Source organism: Onychostruthus taczanowskii, unplaced genomic scaffold (assembly GCF_017590055.1).
Source record: "Onychostruthus taczanowskii isolate IOZ18803 unplaced genomic scaffold, ASM1759005v1 scaffold8, whole genome shotgun sequence".
Lineage (NCBI taxonomy): Eukaryota > Metazoa > Chordata > Aves > Passeriformes > Passeridae > Onychostruthus > Onychostruthus taczanowskii.
In genome coordinates, this window is record NW_024505892.1 from 12,379,921 (window position 1) to 12,404,191 (window position 24,271).

A 24,271-nucleotide genomic window follows, 5' to 3' on the forward strand; every position below is an offset into this window, starting at 1 on the left:
CCTTTTTCCACCTCAAATTTTCTTTCAGTTCAGAATGAAGGCAGTTTTTAAAAAATACAATAATGTTGCAGCTTGAAGCAAACCAAAATGGGACGAATCTTCAAGCATCAAGGAAATGCTCACTGACATCTTAAAATGTCTGCTGCTTTGAACGCCTCGCACAAAACAGGAAATTCCACTTGGGCTGTACTACTACAAGAAAACCACTTTGGCTTCCTGTTAGCAGAAAGGCATGTCTCATATAAGTGAAGTAAACTCAGGCCCTCACTTGGGCACAGTTGGTTACAATTGGCTACTTTTGTATGACTAAACAAGCAAAAGAGTGAAAAAAAGGGCCAAAGCCCAAAACCCAATCACAGTACATGGAGTTCCCCTCATAAAAGTATGCTTTCATGGGCTCCTTTGCTACTTGAAAAGTTTAAAAATGCACATTTTTCATATTAAATCTGTAAGAGACAGGTAAGCTTATAGGCTCACACAATAAATGTAACGCACCCATAATTTTTCCAAGTTAGAAATAATTTTAAATTCTGAATTTTCACGGAGTTTTAAATGCCATATCGAGTAAATAAACTGGGGGGAGCTACCTGTGAGGGGGGCCTGATCTGAGTTTGGGAAGAGGGGTCTGTCAGTGGGTGATGAGTAATTGCATTGTATATCACTTGCTTGGGTTTCTTTCCTTATCATTATCATTATTTACCATTACTGTTGTATTTTACTTTATTTTAAATTATAAAACCTTTCTTGTCTCTGCCTACAATTTTTACTTCAATTCTACTCCCCATTACACAGGGATGGGGAAGGAAAAGAGAGGGGGGCTGAGCAAGTAACTGCATGGTGTTTCATCTCCATCTGCACTTAGAACCATGACAAGGTGAAACCCTAGTATTGATTGAATCATCAGAGCTAGATGTAAAAATATTCACAATCCCCACATGAAATCTCTTCCATCATAGGAAAGGAAATGTGATCCCACCTCATTCTGGTATCTCACGAGATGTACACTGCCAGAAGAGAGAGATTAGATTTCCAGAAAAGCTGCAGAAACTGTTAAAATTAGATATTATTACCAGGAATTCCAAAATCTCCATTGCTGGACTTTCTGCACCAGCTGGCTTTACTGACAGAAGAAAAATTGTGCATGTGCACAAATCATACATACTTTCCCCAAAAAATGTATATAAAACATGTCCCTTGAGGCAGATGGCTGAAGACTTCTTGACATTCACACACTATGGATGCACAGCTCCCTGTGCTATGAGTCAATAGTGCAGATTTTCCAAATCTGGGCCAAGAAATACCAGTTACTCCAAGCATCACTGAGCAGAGCACAGACTTGCCCAAATTTCTCCTGTTGAGGTGGCTCCCCACTGTAGCTGTCAGCTTGTGCATAATTCTGTCTCTGATTATGGCTTTCATGCTGCTGGGCAGCCCCTTGTGATAAACCCAGGCAAAAAATGTCACAGTAATTAGCAATGCCAGAAAATTAATCCTGTTTCACTGCAATTTTCACTTTGCATTTTCCAAGTTTTCCATTATTTTGAGTCCAAGTAGTAGCTGAACCAAGTAGTAGTTAGACTTTCTGCACAGTACTTGCATAAACCCATATATTTGTTTTCCTGAACAAAGAAATTTGTTAAAGTTATAACTGGAATTAAAGTAACCCCATTCAAGAATTTTTTGTTCTTTTCTAAGTGGTGATAGAACCCACGATCAGTAGGTCTCCAAAACTATTGAAGTTTCGGAGACCTACTGATCATGGGTTCTATCAACAATAAGTATCTACTGACCATCTGAAAGAGAGTAATAAAAGCAATTTCAGGCCATGTAATCTGTCAAAACCAATAGTGGCGTTTGGGCAGTCCAAGGACATCTCTTTGTCTCTAGATTTGGGAAAGCTGTTTTGTCTATGCTTACACAAGTGCAGTGTGAAAACAGACAACTGAGCATGTGCAGGCCACATAGACTTTTCTTTGTATACAGCAAATCTACTTCAGCAAATGGAGTCGACGCAGGCTTTGCTCAGAACTGCAAGGCACTGGCTTATCTGACCCAGCTCAACAGGCCACTTAAGCATGTGCTGCTTTTCAACATCTAAGTGAAGACGATTTTGAAGGAAAACAGTGTTTACATGCTTTTTTTCGTGAGAAACTCACATGTGTGATAGAAAATCTACACGCAATTTGTCCTCCAATATTTATCCATTACTTAGCACCAGGTAGTTAAAATTAAGTGGACCAAGCAGATGAATCCCTACACTCATAATCTTCAGGGTGCTCTTAGCAGTTAATTGACAGCATTTCAATGGGAATGGTGGAAGAATTATTAAAAAAAAAAAAAAAAAGAAGAAGAACAAACAAAGCAAACTAAAAGTGGGCTCCATTTTTAAGATGCAATTACTCCAAACAAATTGCACCAGGTATTCTCTTGCTTAACTTCTAGTTAGAATTAGTGAAGTGATAAAATCACTGTTCATATGATGATTTCCTGAAAAGAATAACTTTTTAACCTTCGAGGGTTTTGTGTCTGCTTCCCCATTTAGTTATTTTCATCTATTTCCTTGACTCTATTTCAAAAGAAAAGCTGCTGAGTATTATAAATGCAGTATCAACAGTCAAATAAATCACTACACAGGTGGAAAATATTTTGTATGTTCCCACTAACACCATTATCTTTTGTTTTCTCAATCAAGCTATGATAAAAGATAAAATGTATAAAGAGAGATGAATATGGCTGCATCTCTATAGTGTATTTTGCTTTAAAAGATATACTGTATTGAAAAATAATGACAAGGTGTATTTTCGTGAAATAGCAACACAACTGCAGATTGTCACAGTTCCTATAGTGACATTCATTTGGGAATGGTGGACTAATTCTTGCTTTTCAAAAATTCAGCACTCTGCAAAATCCTGCAGAAGAGAGGAAGGCAAAAGCCCAAAACCTTGTACTGAGGACAATGAAGCCAAAAAAACATGATCCTGCAGCAAAACCTCTTATTTTTTTCCCCCAAAGGGAAATCTTGAAACTCTCTAGAAAACTTCTTTCAGGCCCTAACTTGTACAGGTTTTCTTCATCTAAAACTCAAAGCTAGAAAAGCAGAAGAAAGAGTCACAGCATATGCCTCAGGGTAGTCTCAGCTGCAGAGACATTACTGTGATCTATAATGGAACAGAAAATAAAGAGGCATTTCAAGTCAATCTGTAAGCACTCACAGCTGGGTGGGCTTGATCCACATGTGCCTATTTATATTAGGAAATTCAGCATATATAAATATATAAATAAAACGTCTATACAATACATAGTCACATTCATATAAGTCATAAAATTACATATATTTACAAAAATATTTGCAGCTTTGTTTTACATTTCCAGGTCCACATTAGGAGTTGAGTCATTTAGCTTCTGGCTTGCGAATATGATCATCTTCCTGAAGCTGGACTCTGGGATGAACTTGTACCTTATATACTCCCAATTGTCAAAAATAAGAAAGAAGAACATAATCTTCCGAGGAATTCTGCCAAGTCCATAAAAAAAGTTGAATCTTGTCTCACTGAAGAGTAAATTACATGTTAGCAAAACCTTAGAGATCTCTTCTTCATGTAGAAAGACAGTACCTTCTTGGTCTGGACCATAAATAAATTTGAAACTCATAAAACATCAGGTAGAGCCCAAACTGGGTGCCTGGCAGCTGTCTACAGTATCAACTCATTCATAATTACTCTTCCATTTGTCTCTGTTTAAACTGGTTGAGTGGTGAAAGTAAATGGGTACAGAGATGAAAATGTATACATTGAGTTACCTTAAGGGTAAAAAGGTAGAGTAGACTACATCCTGTTGGGATCAGTTTAGCTTCATTTCATGATAAGTTGTATGGTTAAAACAATCCCAAGGATCTCATATTTATACAGTACATATTACATAGTTCTGTGTCCTCCAGAAGCTGGACATTTATAATTTTCTTCTCCAAAAACTGAAAAACGTTTCTTTGCTGCTTTGATAAATAATCTTATGTATGCAGGCCACATTCAGGCATGTTTTTTTGGCAACTTGGGCAATTTGGGGAAATTGCCCATTTGACATTAAATGAGTTCTGCAGAAGCATTTAAAACTTTGGAGAATGGGTTGTTTTCCTTTTGAAGCACACTCACAAAAAACAATCCTCAAGATACAGCAGCTTAAATTGTATGTACGTGAAGACCCGTGGAGAAAAATCTTGCCATGTGCCATTGATCAAATAGCACTTTCAGTGACTGGCCGTGGAGTCATTTCTTGCTCTTCACTCTTCTCTGTGGACATGTCCTGGACCTCCTGCTGCTGATAAATATCTTGGACCAGCATGATGTTTGTGCTCCTCCACTCTCTGTACTTCACTGCTGTCAACTTTGGGTCCTCTAGCAACTGGTTAATTGTGGCCAGATCATGCTCCTTACACTAGGAAGAGAATAAGTGGTTATTTCCACAGAAAATGTCAAGACCATTGTCCCTAACAAAAACACTCTGGGAACACTAGACTCATGTCACAGGGAGATGGCCATCCTCCTGGCAGCTTGTTCCCATTTTCAGAGCACAGGTCATCAAAGATATGCTACAGTAAAAATTCTTCCCAGTTAAAGGCAAGGTATGATTTCATGTAGATATTTTATCGGCTTCTTAACAGAACTTGATGAAAGAAGATTCATGTGAAAATTACACATTGTTATTTTGTCTCTCAACAAGACAGTACTTGCATGAAATGAGACACAACAGCATTTATTTCTGTAATTCACAGCAGTTCAAACTTTCTCAAAAAACACTTGTTCCATGTAATAAATGTCTCTTCTCTGGGAGTTGGACTGAACACAATTTTGAATATAATTTGTGCACTGGCAGTAGAGTGGCTACAGTACCTGTGTCTGCCATCTACCACCAGCTACTGTTAATAAATCTAGTATCTACTTTTAGGCAAGAGCAGCTCAGTCCATACATTGCAGGCACCCTGTTTCACTTGTAAGATGTGAGCAGTGACTGATGCAGGGACACCAAGACTTTGTATGTCACAGAACTACAGAATGGTTGAGCTTGGAAGGGACCTCTGGGAGTCATTTGGTCCAAAACCCTTCCTCAAACAGAGCCACCTACTGCAGGCTGCCAAGGACTGTGTGCAGATGAGTTTTGAATATCTCTAAGGATAGAGACACAACAGCTTCCCTGGACAACCTGTGCTTGGTCTCCCTCACAGTGTTTCTTGCTATCCAGGGGAAACGTTCTGTGTTTCAGTTGGAATCCACCACTTCTGATTCTGCCATTGGGCACCACTGAAAATAGCCTGGCTCTGTCTTCATTACATCCTCCTTTCACACACTGATGTTCTTTGATGTCCTCACATGTTGTGGCATAATCAACCACTTCGCTTTTGCAGACCACATTGCCTATCCATGGACCACAGGACAGAGAAGACCCAGTGAACAGGTATAATTTATTAATGGAGGCACCACGCTGCTCTAACAACACGGCTACTTTTGCCGGGCTCTCTCGCTGCAGTCCGTGTGTGAAAGCAATGGAATAGTTCTAACCATCTTCTCCTGCTGCCACCCATTCATCATACCCAAGGACACCCTGTGCTGGGGGCTGCCTTGAAAACACCTTGAAAGTACTCCCACACATTCATTTCACCTTCTGATAGCAGCAATCAGCTGTTTCTACGTCCATATCCCACTGCTACTCTAATGAAGCTTCAGCTGCTCCAATTTCTGTCATGCCTCAGCTGCTTTCTAAACCCAAAAGCTCTTCAACTGTATTTTACACACGTCCTACCCTTAAGACCCAGCGCCAGCTCTTTAAAGACATCTGGCATTGATGCAGGGATATGTGCAGTTAGCTTAAGAGAAGAAGAGAGGAGATAGGGAGGTGGAAAGAAGAGGAGTATTTCGACTGGACAAACTTGGCAGCAAGAAGTCATGCTATGGAATTTCTCCTGTAGCACTAAAACTATTTCCCACATTCACTAAGACTGTGATGCATTTGCACACATATTCCCTCTCTTCCAAAGTATTCAAAGCACGTTTTGTTAATAATATATTGTGGCAGCAACATTAATCTGTTGTTAAATACATGGAGTCAAAAGTCTAAAATTAAAATTGCATTGAGACTTGCATAAATCACTTCTCAAACTAACAGGGTTTTAATTAAAACAGAGTACATGTGGATCTAAAAAATCCTGATTTTTAAATTTCCAGTAGATCATTTCCAATTATCTTACATCTTACATTATATATTAAGAAAATTGACTCTAAAAGCACATAATTCCACTGATGTAATTAATATGTCACTTTCCCACTGCAGGCACTTGACTTTCAGAGAGGCTAACTTAAAGACTGCTGTGTAGAGAACTCTGTCTATGAGCAAGTGTCTGTGCTTTTTTATTTGTCTTGCCAATACTCCAGGTTCTTAGTTTGAAGAAAGCAAAAAACCAAAAAAAAACCCAAAACAAAACAAAACAAAAAACCCACAACCAATAAAAAAAAGAAAAAGAGAAAAAAAAAAAAAAAGAAAAAACCCCAAAGAGATCAACATATATTATACGTTATGAACACTCCAAATCTTATTTTTCCTTATTAAATACAAGTGTTAGACAAGCCTAAGTTAACTACAACTTATATAATACTCCCATGCTAAATCAATGCACCATTGTCCTCCTTGCTCATGTCTGACATTAAGGTTTCCATTCAGCTCCATATTAATGAAAATGACTGTCCCAAAAAATACAACTCCATTTTGCACTACCTGGTTCTTAGATTTATTAGTGAGGGTCCTGTCAGGGAAAACCTTGCAGAATGTTTCTGTACGTAGCTTCCTATTCTAGGAAGTAGGTGTACTTTTTAAACCAACTTTCTGCTATGTGGGGAGCTCACTTTACTGCTGGTGCAAATGAATACTTCTGTAGTCACTGCCACATCTCTGAAAATTCTTTGATACTAAGGAAAGACTTCACCAGGTTTAGAGCCAAGAAGGATGCCTCTCTTCCCAATCCCCTTTACTTTTCAGGAATTTCAATACAGGCCGAGGTGCCAAACCCAAGCATTCCATTGCAACTAATAATCAAACCAATGATTGTCCTGGCAGGATAACTTTTTAGAATCATAGAATTGCTAAGGTTGGAAAAGACCTCTAAGATTATCAAGTCCAACCATTTTACATTCATTTCTCCAGCTGTGGAGAAATTACCTCCAAGATCATCAAGTACAACCATTTTACGGTGCCTGAAGCCAAATACATCCATTGAAACAAGATACTCAATTCCTGCTTCTAATGCATACGAAAAGAAACAAGTGAATCCTCAAGTTTCCATTTATTCTGTCTTCTCCTTACAATATAAATGCTATGGTTAAGCTTTTTGTTTCCCTCAGTACCATTCAGAAGCAGGCTTTGAAATCCCATGACACTTGATGCTGGCAAGTAAACCACTACATAAATTCCCATATTCCAGACAGATTTACAGGCCCTTTCATGGAATGTCTCCTGAACCCATGTACCCCTCCAGTTCGTGATATATTTCCAACATAAAAGCAGGATGCTTTTGTTATTAGAAATATTTTCGTTACAGGAGGTCTTTACAATAGCTTTGGCACATCCTGTACATTCTCTGATAATCACATAAGGAAAACTTTTTTTGGCTCGGGGTCATTTTCATGTCCTTCATCATCAACATACTTTGTCTGCTCTCCCTTTTTTAAGGCCCCCCTGTTTAGTGCATTTAGCTGAGCTTGCAAGTTTTCCAGTTAACTAAGAGTTTTCTTTATTAAATTTTCCAAATGGGCTGGAACTTCTGCAAGAAGAGTCCCTCCTGAGCTATTGCTTCTGCTTCCAGTTCAAGCTGAACAACATAACACAGATCAGTGTTCACAATGAAGCAGAAAAAAAAAAATCAAAAACTCAAGAGAATTCTTTGGGGCTTTCAGTAAATATGTAATTAGAGTTTGGCTGAAGCCTATACTGCTTTTTTTCAGCCAAACTGGTTTTTTCTCTCAAGTTTTTCCTTGGCATGATCTACAAACTCACCTTTAATGTACTGTTTAGCATTCGAATTTTGTGGAGTTTCTCGTTAATGGAGGGGTTTTTGCTGCGCTTGATAAATGACTTCCTAAGCTCCTTCTTAGTTGACAGCCGACGATCACCAATGGGAGACAGGCTTGCTTGCTCCAATGACTTGTAAAGTCGCTCCATCTCATCATCATCATCACACTTTTCCTGGTCTGCAAGGAAAAGAATAAATTGGGTACGAGAGCATGAATGTGGCAGCAGATAACAGAAAAGTTATGTTCAGCCATCCGGAAGGCTCTCAACCAACTCAAAAAATAATTGTATTAGAGTTAAAACTAAGGTCAATTAGGGTAATTTTTAGGCTAATAATGCCTATGAGAAAGACATACTTCCAAACTCACATGTTGTTAACAATCAGCTAATGATCCAAACAGATGTGAGCCTGTATCTCCACTAATAGAGTGCTGCTTTAATGCTCTGAATATATCACTGAATTTGAACGACTATCAGTAGCTCTAAGTTGAATGAAACAACTCTGATAGCATCTACACCCATTCACCCCTCCCTGCATGCTACACGCAGTGAATTATGCTTCTACCCTGCAACTCACAAGGCAAATTCTCTTTGGTGTGCTTATTCATCACCAGGTTTTGGTAATCATTGAAAACAGAGTTTTTAAAAAATGATCAATTAAAAGAAACATAGGGGCTGCAGGAGAAGGTCCCTAGAAAACAGATTAAAGCAAGAACCCTTGGGGCATCCAATGTCTTGCCCCTGAGTTTCACAGATTGCCACAGATAATTTCCTTGTAATGCCTCACAACAAAATCTTGATTATCTCCACCTTAATAATTCTGTTGGCTCCCAAGCTGCAGGACCATCTTCCAAGACAGAGAGTACACGAAAGGAAAAGTGAGTAACAACTGAGAATAGCAAAAAATAAGATGAAAACTGAACCAAAGGCATTTCTCAGAATAAAACAACTTAAAAATGAACAGACGGAAATTAAAAATGTGCCAGGCATATGTAGGGGTGTTTTAGCAGAAGGCCATTTTTAGCAACAGACTGCACAACTCACTTCTTGTCCTTCAGTCCACACAGCTTCAGTCATCTCTAAAGGAAAATCTTACAGCTATTGCTCTTTTCAGGGTGCTAATGAATCCCTGAAGATCCACTTTGGATAACAATTGGTGTCATATCACTGGGGATAGTGGTGCTGGTTCTTCTATACTGCAGTCCTTCGTATTCCCATTGAACTGGCTTGGCACTTTGTTTTTTTTTAAGTTAAACATTTACTTTTCTAAATCATCTGCAGTCAGCAAATATATCCTGAACAAAAGGAACAAGTCCTTCTGCTCACTCATGCTGCTGTGAAAATAAATCTGCAATATGTCAGCATTCTAAGGAGGCTGCTTCTTATCTTTTCCATGTTTTATAAAGTACAGCATCCTCCTACATCTCTGTTCTTTCTAAATATTTAGGTTACAAGAAAGGTTTATGATATGCTGCAAATATTTGCCTTCTCTGTGTTTCTGGCCTATTCTTCACTACTGTGTGATTATAAAAAGCCTACTGTAACTTTACAAAAACTAAATATAACTTCTAACATTGGTACATTGCTGGGGGAGGAAAAGGAGAACTGTTGTATATTTAACAAGCTGCAGGAAACAGGGAAAAAATATGGAAGTGTAAGGCATAATACACAGCAATAGTATTTCCTGAAAGCTGTTGGTACATGCCATGAGGCTTGCAATAACTAGTTTCCTGACTACTTTCTTGGGGTGAAGCAGCTGTTTGTTTCATTAGCCAGCTTCTGCACAGGACTGGCTCAACTCTGCTGTAGACATCACCCACCAGGACTGTGCACAGTAATACTTTGAGAGATAAATTGATTTTTATCAGTTATCCAAGAAAGACTGTGTAAGAAGGGAAAAAAGTTGCTTCAGTCCTGCTCAGCAACTTTTACACAAAGTCAGCCCAGAGGGGACTTAAGGTCCCTGCTCCAGACACCTTTTGAGGCTAACTCATGAACTTCCTCAGTATCCTAAGAGGGTTACAAAGCAACAAGCCTGAGAAAACACCCTCACTGATCACTCTTCTTTCATGCTGAATAATCTGATATCTTCCATGCACTTGTGGAAACTGTAAGGAGCACAGTAACATTCAGCACAGAGAAAGATGGAGCCAAAGTCAGAAAACCCAGGGGAAGGCTCCCAGATGATGCACTTGCCCAGCAAAGTGCACTCAGCTCCTGCAGACTTTCAAGACTTCTACCTGAAACTCCTTTCCTACTTCTTATTCTTCCACCATTCTCATCCTCCAAGGGATTAATCAGGGTCAGGTAATTTCAAAGGGAAAGATTCTTCATATCAGGTGAATAAAGGACTAATTGGAATTTCAGCAAACTACTGAAAAACAAGGGTGAGCGGAACTTACAGGTTGTATAGAGCCAGGTACAAGTTACACAGCACTTTTGTCTCCATCTTTGATGAATTTCAACTACAACTAAAAAGTAAGAGAGCATCCTAATATTGTGTGTTTGTGTAGAACACTGTTGGTGTTGACAAAGGATATGTCTGCCAATAAACCTCTATAAACTGAGGCCAGACTATCTGTTACCTATCTGGAATTTTACCTTCAGCATCCTGAGTAATCCTGAGCCAAGTTCAGAAGGAAAAGCCCACATTTTACAGGCTTGAAGCTGCCACTGAATGCATTAGATTGATGCTGTAAATCTGAAAGGGGGAGACATAATGGAGGAACCGAAAAATTCTGATTTAGGGGAACTAAAAACACAATTCTGAGGCTTGATGCCATTTATGTGGATTTTCCCTCTAACAGGAGGTACCACAGATGAGAACAACCTCCCAGAGGGTCAACATGGCTATTCTTCACCTCCTCAATTTCCAGCTTCCGCTCTCCTGTCAGCCAACTTGCCAGAGGCTGGAGACATTAAGATTCTGAGACTCTCCATCTTGGAGCAGTACAGGAGCCTGTCTGAAATCTCAGCTTTAATGTTCTTTAGGCCTAAATATGTGAAATTATCCAGAACTTTCAAAAAGCATCTGTGAAAAATAAAGTTGATTGTTTCCCAGTAGTAAAGATAAAGAAATTGGAAATATTTGGCAGAAAGAGCATTTTGCATTGAAAACCCCCTCCAACAGAACGTATCTGACTAAATTTATCTGAAATGTAAATATTTGTTCGCCCATTTTGTAAATGAGATCTCACAGGCCCCCAGTTGTGTATTAATCCCAAGGAAAAAACTCTGCTTCTTCCTCCTGTTCTTGCTACTATTACAAGCATCTTGTAGCTTTGCCAGCACCTCTGTTTCTGATTCTGCTAAAATTTTTTACACCAGTCGAGAGAACACATACACCCAGGGCTGAAAAGAGCAGAAGGAAAAAAGTCATAGATTATTTTTGCCCTTACCTACCTATCCACCCCCTAGCCCTTCTTCACACTGGTACTAGACTTTTCGATGGGAATATGAAGTCACCTCAGGGAAATCACATTTCCCACATAATTATGGAACAGAAAATAATGTTCCATATCTATTCCAAGAATAAAAAAAAAAATCAATTAGGAGAGCATAACTCAAGCAAACTTCTCACTGGCAAATGCAGAACAAAGGGAGGAAAGACTGGAAAAAATAATAGGAAAACTATGTTACCACAATTAGATGCTGTTGTCTGACAGTATAGTGGACTCAGCAGTGATGGATGGAATTTTAATAAAAATAAATAACAACATAAATAAATATCTCTTTTTCAGAAAGTTCAGAAAATCATAGCACCATAGTTTTCACTGTGATTTCTAAAGCTTTTTTGATGAGAAAAAAAATAATTATTGAAGTTGTTTCTCTACATAGTTGTTCTCACCATAAGCACATTTCTTATCTAGTCTCAGCTATGATCTAGCTATTTTCTGTAACTTTTGCAGAAGGAACAAAGGGGCCAGAGCACACCAGAGGATCTGTTCTGGCTATTAGTGGCACAGGCAGACTCCGGAGAGGAAGAGGATGTCAGTCGTGAGAACAGAAGGAATTGAATGAATCCAGCTCCTATTTAACCAACTCCTTCCCACAAAACAAACCCAGATAAAATCTAAGAGGTATTTGAAAAGCTGTCCAGGTTTGAAAATATCATCACACACCAGATCTTCCACAGCTACTGTGAGCTAAGGTAAAATAAACCACAAGTGGTAAAATAGGAATGCCTTGCCAAAGTACATTAACTTCATACGATCATGAAACCCTTGGAAAATGCAGGGAAGATGGATCTTACTGCTATAGTAGTAGATCCCTAAATAAATAGGAACACACATTCCTATTTTCTTATATAACCTCTTAGTTCCTGTGGCTTCCTTTAGCTGTTGAGGTTTTTGATCATAATGGTGCTATGTCAGGGTCATATACTTTTTCTCCCAGTGGTTGCCAGAAGAAATACAAAGGATGGAGTTTGGCTGGAGAGGGTGTCTAGCCATCCTGGAGCGGCCAAGGCCAGCTTCTGGATACAGTGCACGTAGTCAGACAGCTGCTTGTATTCTCAGCTGTTTCTTGTTTATCTTTCAGTTTCTTTGCATCACAGGCAGCTTAGAATCCTTTGTCACTCTGCGTGTAGCAAGCTGCATCGCCAAAGTCTTAAATATTCCCAAAAAGTAAATGGATGCATAATGTTGGTCTCCTTTCAAAAGAGAAAAATTATAAACTCCCCTTCTTTGTATCACTCTCTGGTATGTAACATCTTCCCAGTAACTGGTGCAGAGAGTTAATGCTGACAAAGTTCATAATGCCACTAAGAGTGGTTGGAAAGATTGTTAAGAATATTATGTGTTATGGCTCCTTGCACAAGACTCTCACAGTTGCTTAGCAGAGTTCATTAAATAATTTCTGTAGAAAAAATAAACCATCATCATTTAGTTGAATCTGTAGCTTTTCCTATTTTTTCTTATTTTTCTTCACTCTTTTTGTACTTTTTCATGGTAAGCTCTTCTCACAAAACCACAACCACTCTTTCTTCCTTTTAGGTACCAACTTTTCTCACATTGGTCTCCATTTCTAGACTTTGTCCAGCAAAAGTGCTCTTCAGTTCTAGAAAATTTTCACCTCAACTCTAGGCTCCTATCAGCTACAACCAAAAATTCAACTTGTGGTTTTACCTTGAAGAATTACCTTGAAGAATGTGGCTAGAAAACAGTGTGGCAGGGGTTTTTTATCCTCACCAGGAGAAAGAGAGAGCATAGATACACCCATAGGTTCTGTGGGGGACTGGGATCAAAGGCTATCAAAGAACATAGCTGTTCTGATGACAGCAGAGGCATCTTTCCACACAGGGAACATGTGCTTTCAGGACAAATGTGGGCCAAAGACAAATTGTCTCCTCCTGGATGCAGTCTCATAACTCTGAAACATGTCAGAAACACTATTCAGAAGCACTGTAAAGCAAATAATACCCACTGCACTGAGGTATGCCTTCTTGTTTTGCAACATATAACAAGGGTGTTCTTACCAGTTATTGCAAATCAGGAGAATTTGCAGATGGATTTTACCCAAGAACTTGAATTCATCTCTTAGTATTTATGCACATGCTTATCAACTAGCTGGAGAGGGCAATTCTTGGGGGATGAGCCACAGAGCCAGAATTGCATCCTTTTTGATAATTTTCATTTGGAACTGAAATGTTATTTTACATTAATACTTCTTCTCCTACTTCATGCTAAAATTGAAGTAGCTTAATCTCCTTGCAGAATATTTCCTTAATGTTTTCAGTGCCCATTGCAGGGAAGGGCCCCACACAGCAGCACTCTCCACACCCAGCCCATAATATGCAGACTGATAAAGGAGAGACAGACCTGAGTCTGGTGTAAGTTTACTTGGTCAGCAATGGGTTATGATGCAGACAAGAACTAGTGAGGGTATACAGTTTCCATAGTGACTGTCTTGGTGAAATGATCTATCTCTGGAATTCTGTCAGCAATCACCATCATGGTTTGGATGGAATTGTTCTGTGTTCTGCCATCAGGCTTGCCCATCAGCTAAGCAGTGAGCAACAGAAGAATTCATTTCCCCAGGAATAATCATATCAAAATTTAACCAATTTTCACTCTGCAGGAGCATACCAAAATGTGCCTTGATTTACATTTGCTTAGTATGATTGAGCCTATCAAACTTATTTAAATGATTATGAAAGTGATTATGATCATGCACATTTTATGACATCCATAAAAGTATTTGTCACCCTTACATTACAATGGAAAGCAATAACTTACACATTATTGCAGGATTTCTGATGATATCAGAGGAATATATTCTGAGCAAAAGTTCAGATTTCTGAAGAGCAGCCACTGAATCTTTGTCAACAGGATCTATAAGCCACTGTGCCATTTATGTCCTACATTCCAACAATCACTTGAATATCCCTAATGATGTTTTCCAAAGTGATTATTTTATCAAATTTATCTCAGAAGGTAAAATTACAGAAAGCAATATATTTAGTATGGCTTTGTGACTTTTTCATTAGGGGCTCCATTTCTGCCAGCTCCAGCCTCTTCACAACTTGAAAAGCCAGAATTAGGGGAATTAGATTCCACAGTAACTCAAAGCACAGCACTCTTTTCCAATGCACAGAAACAGCACATATGCTCACTCTGGATTTTAATTCTTTCTGCTTTTCATTGCTGCAGAATTTTCTAGCAGAAAAGCCTAGAAAATGGATAAGGTAGGTGAGCATAAAACACAGAGTCAATTTCCACTTTTGATGAAAATTTTACTTTTCTTAATGTCCTTTTTTTTTCATGTAAAATCAGAAAAGGTATGACAAAATGAAGGGGTGTTAGCTAAGGGTCAATATTTGTAAAACAGGGGACTGACCAGGTAACTAATGTGCCTCATAGTATCATCTTTCTGTATCAAGTTCACCTACAGAGAAATGCCCTGATTTCCCAACAACTCCAATGTTGTTTCTTTCCACCACTGCATTACTTTCAGTCTAAGCTCTTAGATGCACCTTTCTTTTGCATTGTGCTGAGACAACCCTTCTCTTTCAGCAACAAAGTACTCACTTCAAATCTTTACATGGATTTGGAATCATGGGAAGAGCTGAGGCACTGGAATGTTGTTGTTCCCTTATGTATTACCTCTCTACTCAGAACTGTATGCCAGGAACAACTCTTAGGTTTTAACTGCTTGTAATTCAGAAAGAAGCTTTGCTCAAAAGGCAGGAGATATTTCCTCGTTACACAGGAGAGTTACGAACAGTAACAATGACCAAATTCTGGAACCATGCCACCTTTTTCAATTAGCAGTAAATTTCAGTAGGAGGATACTGTGCAGACACCTATTTGCTTAAACAAAATCCAGTCTTAATAGACTTTCTGATTCAGGATTTCAGTTGTTTTCTCTTGATTACAATGAAGCTTAATGAAGCAAATAGGGAGTATGTACTTTGAATAAATGCAGTAGCACAGATTTGTATAATTGGACTGACTTAACCCTGTGTTCACTGTTCCTATGTTCACTGTTCCCTACACATTACAGTTTTGTTACAGTGTCCATTCTGTGACACACTTTGTTAACATTTGAATCAATCCTGACTAATAAAAGATATCTGCCTTGAAAAAAAGAACTGTTAATAAAATTATGTCTATGCTAAATTTATGCACAGAGGTTATGGTCTAACAGATACAATTTGAGAAAAGTTGTAAAGGTACCTACAAACCAAATACTAGGTTATATATTTAATGTGCAATAATTTAAATGTTATGAATTATGTGCCACTGGAAAACTCTTCAGTGAAGAATATGAAGGAAGGAAGGAGGGAAGGAAGTTAAGGAAACCTGTAACTCTTGTATTGTTTGGCTCTGCAGCAAAAGCCTCCTCTCTCATTAGCTCACCTCTGGCTAGTGATCGCTGTCCTGTTGCATCTGGCACAGCTAGACAATGTGTATCTGCACTTAAGTAAGAGGTTTGGGATCCACCATTGGGTTCAGAAAGCCGGACTTCCTGGCTTTCTGCTGCATCTGCACAGACCGCTTCTGGCGCCTCGTCGGAATGAATCTGCACGCAGAACGTTAAAGGCTGATCACCCTCTTCCATGGCAGAGCTGTTAACCAGGTCAAGCCAGGACTGCTTCTCGGAACAAACCACTTTGGATGTCAAGGAAGACGATGATTCTTGGGAATTGAAAGTGCTTTCAGGAGAGGAGAGAGAACAAGATGCTTCACTTGACAGAGTTGAGGTGAATGATGACTTCTGCTGATCCTGCTTTCCAGAAACAAAAGAAAAAGAAAAATTATTTACTAATTACTCCTGTTTCTAGGTTCAGCATGATGTATATCTATACATGATGTATAGATATGCAGCTCAAATGCTGAATGACCCAAAAATTGATGTAATCTAGTTATGTATTCAACCAAACATGCCTGTGGTGTGGCAATCAACCTCCTACAGAGCAGTAACTTCAGAAACCAAGCCCCCAGGAAGCCAAAGGCAAAGGAGATATAAACCTGACAATGCCCAGAAACAAAGACCAAGGAAAACTATTATGCTGAATGTAGCCTTCTGTGGTAGGTCTCACACTCACCTTCTTTTTTTCATTTTTCTTCACTTTATTGGCTTAATCAAGAGTGAAGAAGAAAAACCCCAAATTAACTATTAAACATGAGGCACTCAACACTTCCATCAATGCAATAAACAGGGATAGACAGAAGGGGTCCCAAGCACTGAAGTACAGTAAAGAAGTATTTTTCCTAGTCCATTCAAGGGATAATCGTTCATCAGGGCAAGAAGGCTTAGCAGGAACTATCAGAAATTGTGATGAGGTCATCATGATATGAAAGCCAGACTTGCTACTGCAGAAATTCGCTCCTTCTCATATCATTTCCTCCTGGCCAATGCCAGAATTGGAATACCAGACTCGATGGACCATGGTTCTGGCAAATTTCTGTCCTCAATATTTGTGTAGAATAGATTTGAGTAAGGACTAAAGCAGATGATAACTAGACTGAAAATATTGAAACTTACTGAAAAGGTGTTGCTAGGGAAACCTGGAAAATCTGAAAACACAGTAAAGGGGCTAGCCTGGAATATCTATTTATAAAGTAAATCAGAAATAAGTTTTATTCAAATAAACCAAACCAAGAGTAACAATTTTTTTATTATGATTTTTAAACTCCGCCATTCAGTGTTGTATACTGTAATGAATACTACTTCCTTCTCATATTAAAAACAGCAAAGCCTTCCTATGCTTCTAATACAGCTGCATCGTGTAACAAGGAGTCAGTTCAGAGGATGAGGAGGATCTATATCAGATTGTGAGCTCTATTTGTTTATAGAAGTTTCACTTTTGTAAATTTTTGAAGCCATTTATAGAATCATGGAATTGTCTAGGTTGGAAGAGACTCTCAAGTGCATCCAGTCCAGCCAAGCACCCAGCACTGTACTTCCACTGCAACCCCTAAACCACGTCATCCAGCGCTGGATTCAGATCCCTCTTGAACACTACCAGGGATGGTGACTTCACTACCTGCCTTGGTAAACTATTCCAATCCCTGACCAACCTAATGGTAAAAAAACCTTGTCGTATATCTAATCTAAATCTGCCCTGTTCCAGTTTAAGGCCACTTCCTCCAGTCCTGTCACTGTAAGCACAGCCCCCACCTGGCTACAAACTCCTTTCAGGGAATTGTGGAGGGCAATGAGGTTTCTCCTGAGCCCCCTCTTCCTGAGACTGAACAAACCCAGCTCTCAGCCATTCCTCATAAGACATGCTCTCTGGTCCTTTCATGATTCCTATACCACTGTGCCAAAGATTTCAGGACCCAGACATTTACATTCCCCTATGAAAACTACAGCACTGTGTTTCAGGTGTGTTTTTATTTCTAAAATAGAAATCTTCACATATGCATCTTCAAGCAAAGGAGATGCTGTAGTAAACTAGGAGTGCCAAAAATGCCCTTGGGAACACAGGTGATATGAAGCATTTCATCTAAGAGCTCCTACCACAAAGACAAGTTGTTGAAGCGTTTATAAAGTCAAGCACAGCAACCAAACATTAAGAGCTCTTGCCCAAATGTTGTAGATGGTCTAATTTCAGCTGTTCAAAGCTGGAACAGGAAGATATTAGATCTCACCTCTATTTTTCTGGCATTTGTATATACAAAAAAAAAAAAAAGTGTTATTGAAATGAAGGCTGTGCCTCACTGAGGAGAATATGTTTTTATTTTCATTTGCATTGTGTGTTAATTAAAAAATATGAGTGAGAATAAATATGACTGCCAGAAGATGTTTCTTTTTCTCTGCATATGTGTTGTGTTTTGGTTTTTTTTTTGGCATGACAATTGTTTACATAACTTATTTGAGTGGCTCCTCTGGAAGTTTTGCAATCATCCATATAATAAATTTCCATGTTTTAGAAAGCAGATAATAAGAATTTTACTGGAGATTAATGAGTCTCTAGATATTTTTTAGAGACAAATTATGACCATGAAACTCTTCAACTCCTTTTTTGGCTGCTGCTGCAATCTATTGTCTCAACACATCTGCTGATTTTTTAACGTATCCATTCACACGTGGACAAATTAATGTAGGTGGTCAGTTTAACTTTTGTCCTACAGATGTTATAATTTACTTGTTCCTCACTTACTTTTTTCCTCCACAGTACACAAACTCACACATGGAACCTCATGATCACTACATTTTTCTTCTGCAAATTTCAAAATGGTTTGAGCCAGCAGAGAAGAGAACAGCAAGTACAAACTTGGTGCTAGAAGTACAGCAAAGTGTTTGCTGCTCTAAAATGTAACAAAGCCTACACCTGGGTTTCTATTAGTATCCAGAATAATAGGGTTTGGTTTTTTGTTTTTTTTTTTTGGAGTTGATGTCAAGAAGTTTGGAGGCCTTTCTGCTTAAAATAATAAAAATAAATTGTGGAAACCCAGGGCACTGGGAATGTTTCTCTGTTTGCTCTGGGGTGCCTTAACCCGCCGGGGAGCACTGACTTTGACCCTCATTCATGGAGAGAGTTTTCTAGACTTCAAGATAAACTAGAATCCACAAAAGTGTGAAATAGATTATAGAGAGTAGTGTAGGTGTATCACTTGGTGAGAAATTTAGGTTTTGGGATTTTTAGTATGTTGTGGATGGAAGCAAGATGGAGGGCACAGGGTGTTGTCCTGAGTTTCGTCTTCATACTTCTTCTTCCTCCTTCTTCCTGAGTTTGAGTAGCATTTTGTAATTGGGCAGAAAAGTCCGCATTGCAGGCTCCTTGGGATCAATTATTGGGTTAAAAGGGAAAATAATCTAGGTGTCAATTCTTAATTGGATAGTTTAGTCTTAAAAGACCTTGTAACAAGAGACTGTTAGCTATGTTGTGCCTTCTAATGCAAAGCTGCCAAACTCACAGTAGTGAGACTGTTTTACTGATAAGAAATAATAAACACCCGAGTCCGAGCATGACTGTCTCAAGTGCCTTCAATCCAGACCTAGAGAAACCAACAACTGGAACCTCCACAAAAAATGAACTCCAGTCAATGCCTGTGGCATCCTTGACACTGAGCTGAGTTGACAGGATAAGTGTCACTTCCAGCAGCAATCTGAGAAAACTGAAATAGGCCAAGTGCTGCACCCACAGAATATGAAACCAAATCCACCACATTTTTGAGACTTCACAGCTTGGTTCAAGAACTCTGCAACAAATAAACAGGCAGAGAGCTGTGTTTAACCAGCCTTCCCTGAGAAAACCACAGGCTGCAAATCTAGAATTTTTAGTAGAAGCTGCACTTTCCCAATCCTTCCAGTGTTTTTCTTGTTTCAGCACTTGTCCAGAAGTGAAAGAGGTATTAAATATGGTATTTAAAAGACTCTGACTTGCAGTGAAACAGAGCTGTTCCTACTCACTATATAAGCAAGCTGAGCACGGGGCAGACCCACAGCAAATGGAGTGGCCAGATCCAGTAGCCAGTTCTGGGGTGAAACGATGACACCTTTGTTCAGGAGACACTAACCTTTGTCCACAAGTGAAGGTATTTTAAAGGATAGGAAGAATTGGAAAATCAGCTGACAAAGGTAAAGGCTGAAGGGAAGATTCCCTTTAAGAGAAAGCCTGAGAAACCAGGATCCCTCAGCATCTGCACCACTGCCTGCCTCCCATGTGTTCCCTGCCAAAATGAGGAGGCCAGCACTCCAGAGGAGCATATGGGAAGGAGACAACCGGAGATGGCCATTGCAGCAAGAGACCAACAGGCAGCAGGAAACCAGAAAAAACAGAAAACTAAAACCAGCACCTGTTTAAAACTCATCATCTGGAAAAATGCAGGCATTCACTCAGAGGTGAGCAGACGGAAAACATACCTACATCTCCTAAAGGCAAGCCACTGAGGTATAAAATTAAAGACGCTTCATTAACTGACCCATGGCCCTGAATAGCTGCAGGAGAAATATTGCCAAAGTTCTTCTCTCCTCTGATATTTATAGCCACTCAGCCATGTTTCATTTCCAGTTAATACAGGCAATAAAGAGCCACATTCTACAGCAGTGAGAGCCTCACACCCCCGCGTGCCAGGCGGATTGATCTGGTGATAAACATCACACGTTTCGGGAGAGGAAGTGAAGACTGACTTATCTGACTGAAAATGAGGGAGGCGAGTGGTTGACTGTGTGACATGTGCTCCCAGCTTTATGTGAGCTACTTAGAGATGGCCAGACAGGCAACTCTGTCCACATCTCCTTTTATTAATGCCTGTGATTGCACAAGCTTCTCTAGCTCATCTGTATATTTCAGATTTGCTCCTGCTTCGCTGCTTCTGTGCCCACCCCAGCTACTGAGTGTCATTTCAGTGTGCCACAGAGGAACTTGTACCACAACAGTGAGGCAGCACACACTTCCCTTCCATGAGATGCCACGAGAATATTTAGTACTAAGTACATTACTGCACACCTCTCAGTGTTAACCTTCAGATAGTGAAGGGAAAGGCTTGAATCAGGATTCCTTATTACCAACCCAAACCAGATCATTCATTTCTAAAAACAGAATTAAGTAAATTTGACTTTCTATTTTAAGGGGAAAAATTTAAAAAATTAAAAATGCAGTGACAAAAGACTCTCACAAGGCTGCTCTGTAGTTTCCAAAGCATCATATGAACAATCTGTTTACTCCAAAATTGCAGTCAAAGCCCCAATGCCTGTTGCTAGCTCCAGGAAAACTTACTGGTCACAAACATCAAGGGATTGCCTGTGCTACTTGCAACAGCTCTTCTTGACTTCTACTACAAATTAAACTTTTCTTTTAAAGGCCACAAAGAGAGGGAAAAAACCCACTCTAAACCTACTAGTGAAGCTACCTGTTATAGCAAATCAACAACTTTTCTTTCTTTATTTAAAAAAAAAATTAAAAGTGGAAAATATTTTTTTTAATTAGAAGACTTTTTAAAATATCCATTTAAATCACATATAAGGGCAATGAGATCACTGGGAAAAACAATTATATAGAAACAGGATTAATAGGGCAAGAAGTAGATAATAATTAGGCAAGCCAATTTGATTAGACTCATGAGGGTTCAGAGTGCTTATTTTAATTTATGAAATGAAGTGAGACAGGAAGGAATATTCTGGGACGATATGCTACATAGATTTTGGAAGCATGCCTATTATCTTTTTTCATAGTCTATTTTTCAGAGGTAGAAGGAAAAAACCAGATTTTTATTTCTGTGTGAAGAGGCCTCTTTCCCTTCACTTCACTGCCACAAAAGCAGCTTCAAATTCAGCAGTCTCAAAAACAGCCCACTCAAATAAATAAATACGAAGCTGTTAAATATGCTACCAAGGTCACAAAAAGAGAGAGGTTTCAGGATGGATTTTGAAAAAAAAAGAGAAAAAATAGTATAAAAAAATAGCTGTTAGCGGTGTGTTAAAAATCTTGTAAAGAAAAGACAGAGTTTTTCTATGAGGTAGAACAACACCTTCTTTTCTCCAGCAAGACAAATAGGAAGGAGCTGATCTTTTACAGTGCAAAGCTCCCTGTGGTGCAGGATGTGCCAGCTGTGTGCTCTGCCATGGGGAGGGCAGTCTGTCTCCCTGTCTCACAGGAACACCGCGTGGACACTTCCAGACAATGTTTTAGGTTATTCCTAGTGGTCCACCACCTCAGGAGGGTTTTGTTTCAACCTGCTTGCAACAAGTAACAAGGTAATAACTGAGCACTTACCGAAGGAGGAGGTGAGGTCTGGAGTGTGTAGGGAGGAGGTGGCGTGTCTGTGATGTCTGGATCATCATGTTCACTTTCACTGTAGCATTCTGAGGTAGACATGGAAAATGAGCAAAAATAAAGAGTTAGACCAACATATTATTCTTTGCAGCACTGTGGCATCCAAAGATCACCAAGGAGGTGGTCTGGATTTAGGACTACACTTTAACAAGTTGGTGTCTCCTAATCCACTTGTGATAATGCTGGAGAGCTGTTGCAAGCAGCACAGGCAATCCCTTAATTCTGTAACTGATAAGTTTTCCTGGAGCTAGCAACAGGCACTGGGGCTTTGGCTGCAATTTTGGAATAAAAAGATTGTTCACATAATGCTTTGAAAACTATAGAGCAGCCTTGTGAGAGTCTTTTGTCACACATGGTAACTCATATAGACACAGCATACAGCATGGCAGTACATATGAAGAAGTAATACCAAAAGTAAACACAGTACTCTAGGAATACCATAGGAATATCCTACTTGTCTCTTTTCTTTTTTTTTTTTTTTTTTTTTTTTTTTTTTTTTTTTTTTTTTTTTAACAAACTCATAGGAGTTTGAACTCACTGACATGTGGCAAAGGCAGTCATTCTGTTATTTCAACTATCTGTGCAGCAGGAGAAAATATTTCCCACAAATTTGTTTAAAGGTAGATTAAATAAGTGATAGTCATTGATAAAATGAGACACAGAAACACAGAGGCAGAGTGTTACTGGTTCTTATGCCCAGGACCTGGCAATAGTAAACACTGGACAAGATCATAGAATAGTTTGGTTTGGGAGGGACATTAAAATGTCACATAGTCCAACTTCTCTGTAATGAGCAAGGACACTGTCAGCTAGACAAGCTGCTTGGAGCCTTGTCCAGCCTGACCCTGAATGTTTCCAGGGATGTAACTTCTGCCCCATCTCTGTGCCACCAGTTTCAGTGTTTTGCCAACCTCATGGTAAAAAAATCACATCTTTGTATCTAGTCTAAACTAGACCTCAGTGTAAAACCATTACCCCTTGTTCAGTATACCCTGCTAAAATGTTTGCCCCCATCTTTCTTATGCGTCCTCTTTGTGCACTTAAAGGCCACAAAGATCAGTTTTCTTACATCTCCCAACACAAATGCAACCTTTACAGGAGCAAGTGCTTGCATCCTGCCCTGCACCACCTCTGTCGGGTGACAGCACTCACCCCCACCCCACTGAACTGGGGACATGGGAGTTTGCAAAGACAAAGACAAAGTCAGAGCCTGATGAGGACAACTTGAGTGCCAAGGGTCACAGAACAGAGGCTGCCGCTGTGGTGTCCATGGGATCCAGCACTGCCCTTTGCTGGCCACAAGCACTCAGCAGCCTGTGCTGTCCAAGAGCCTCTGTCCCAGCTCTGACCCAGAGAGCAGGGGCTGCTCAAGTCCAGTTCTGATTCCTCATCACAGCTGGACTTCAGGGGCTCACATCGCTAGAAAGCAGTTGGTTAGCATGGTCTCTGGACAGTCACCTGAGATTATTTCATTTAAAATCAGCTCATTTAATACCCACACACTTTATTTTTCTGCATGTCATTGTTGGGGGAGGGTGGATGTTAATAAGCACAGAGGGAGGGGAATAAAGTTGTAAGAGAAGAATTTTTTGCATGAGAGAGAATTTTCTAACATGTTAACAAAGAGAAACTTGAAGAGGTTCATTATTGTTTCTCCCTGTACTCTTTGCAGAATCATAGGATTTTGAGTAGTGTAGATGCTGTTCTGTTTACTGGAAATATCTGCTGGCACATCTAAGCATAAAGAACTGAAACTGGCTGCAACAAGACCTATATAAATTTCTAAGACTCTGTTCATGCCTTTTTGAGTAACTCAGTAAAAAGCTTTTGCTTTCTACAGCTCCCCTTTTAGGCACACAGAAAAACTGAAAAAGATTCAACAGCTGTTTCTGATACTCTAAACAGGCAAATGGCAATGGGGGGTGTGCATTAAAATGCACAGAAAGTATCTGAATAAACAAGAAATGCCATAAAAAGAGGCAATACTTCTGA

General features: G+C 39.4%; 1 protein-coding gene across 1 annotated transcript in view; it reads right to left on the reverse strand.

Moving 5' to 3' along the window:
- Window positions 1-3,765: 3,765 nt before the first annotated feature.
- The window catches only part of IPCEF1 (interaction protein for cytohesin exchange factors 1), a 39,999-nt gene continuing 19,493 nt past the window's right edge, over window positions 3,766-24,271 (reverse strand). The window contains exons 7-10 of the mRNA XM_041423854.1: window positions 22,220-22,308; window positions 15,912-16,278; window positions 8,038-8,231; window positions 3,766-4,431 (exon numbers count right to left, since the gene is read on the reverse strand). Of these exons, the coding sequence (XP_041279788.1) occupies window positions 4,231-4,431; window positions 8,038-8,231; window positions 15,912-16,278; window positions 22,220-22,308 (851 nt within the window). The 3' untranslated portion in view covers window positions 3,766-4,230. The remainder of the gene's footprint in view (window positions 4,432-8,037; window positions 8,232-15,911; window positions 16,279-22,219; window positions 22,309-24,271) is intronic.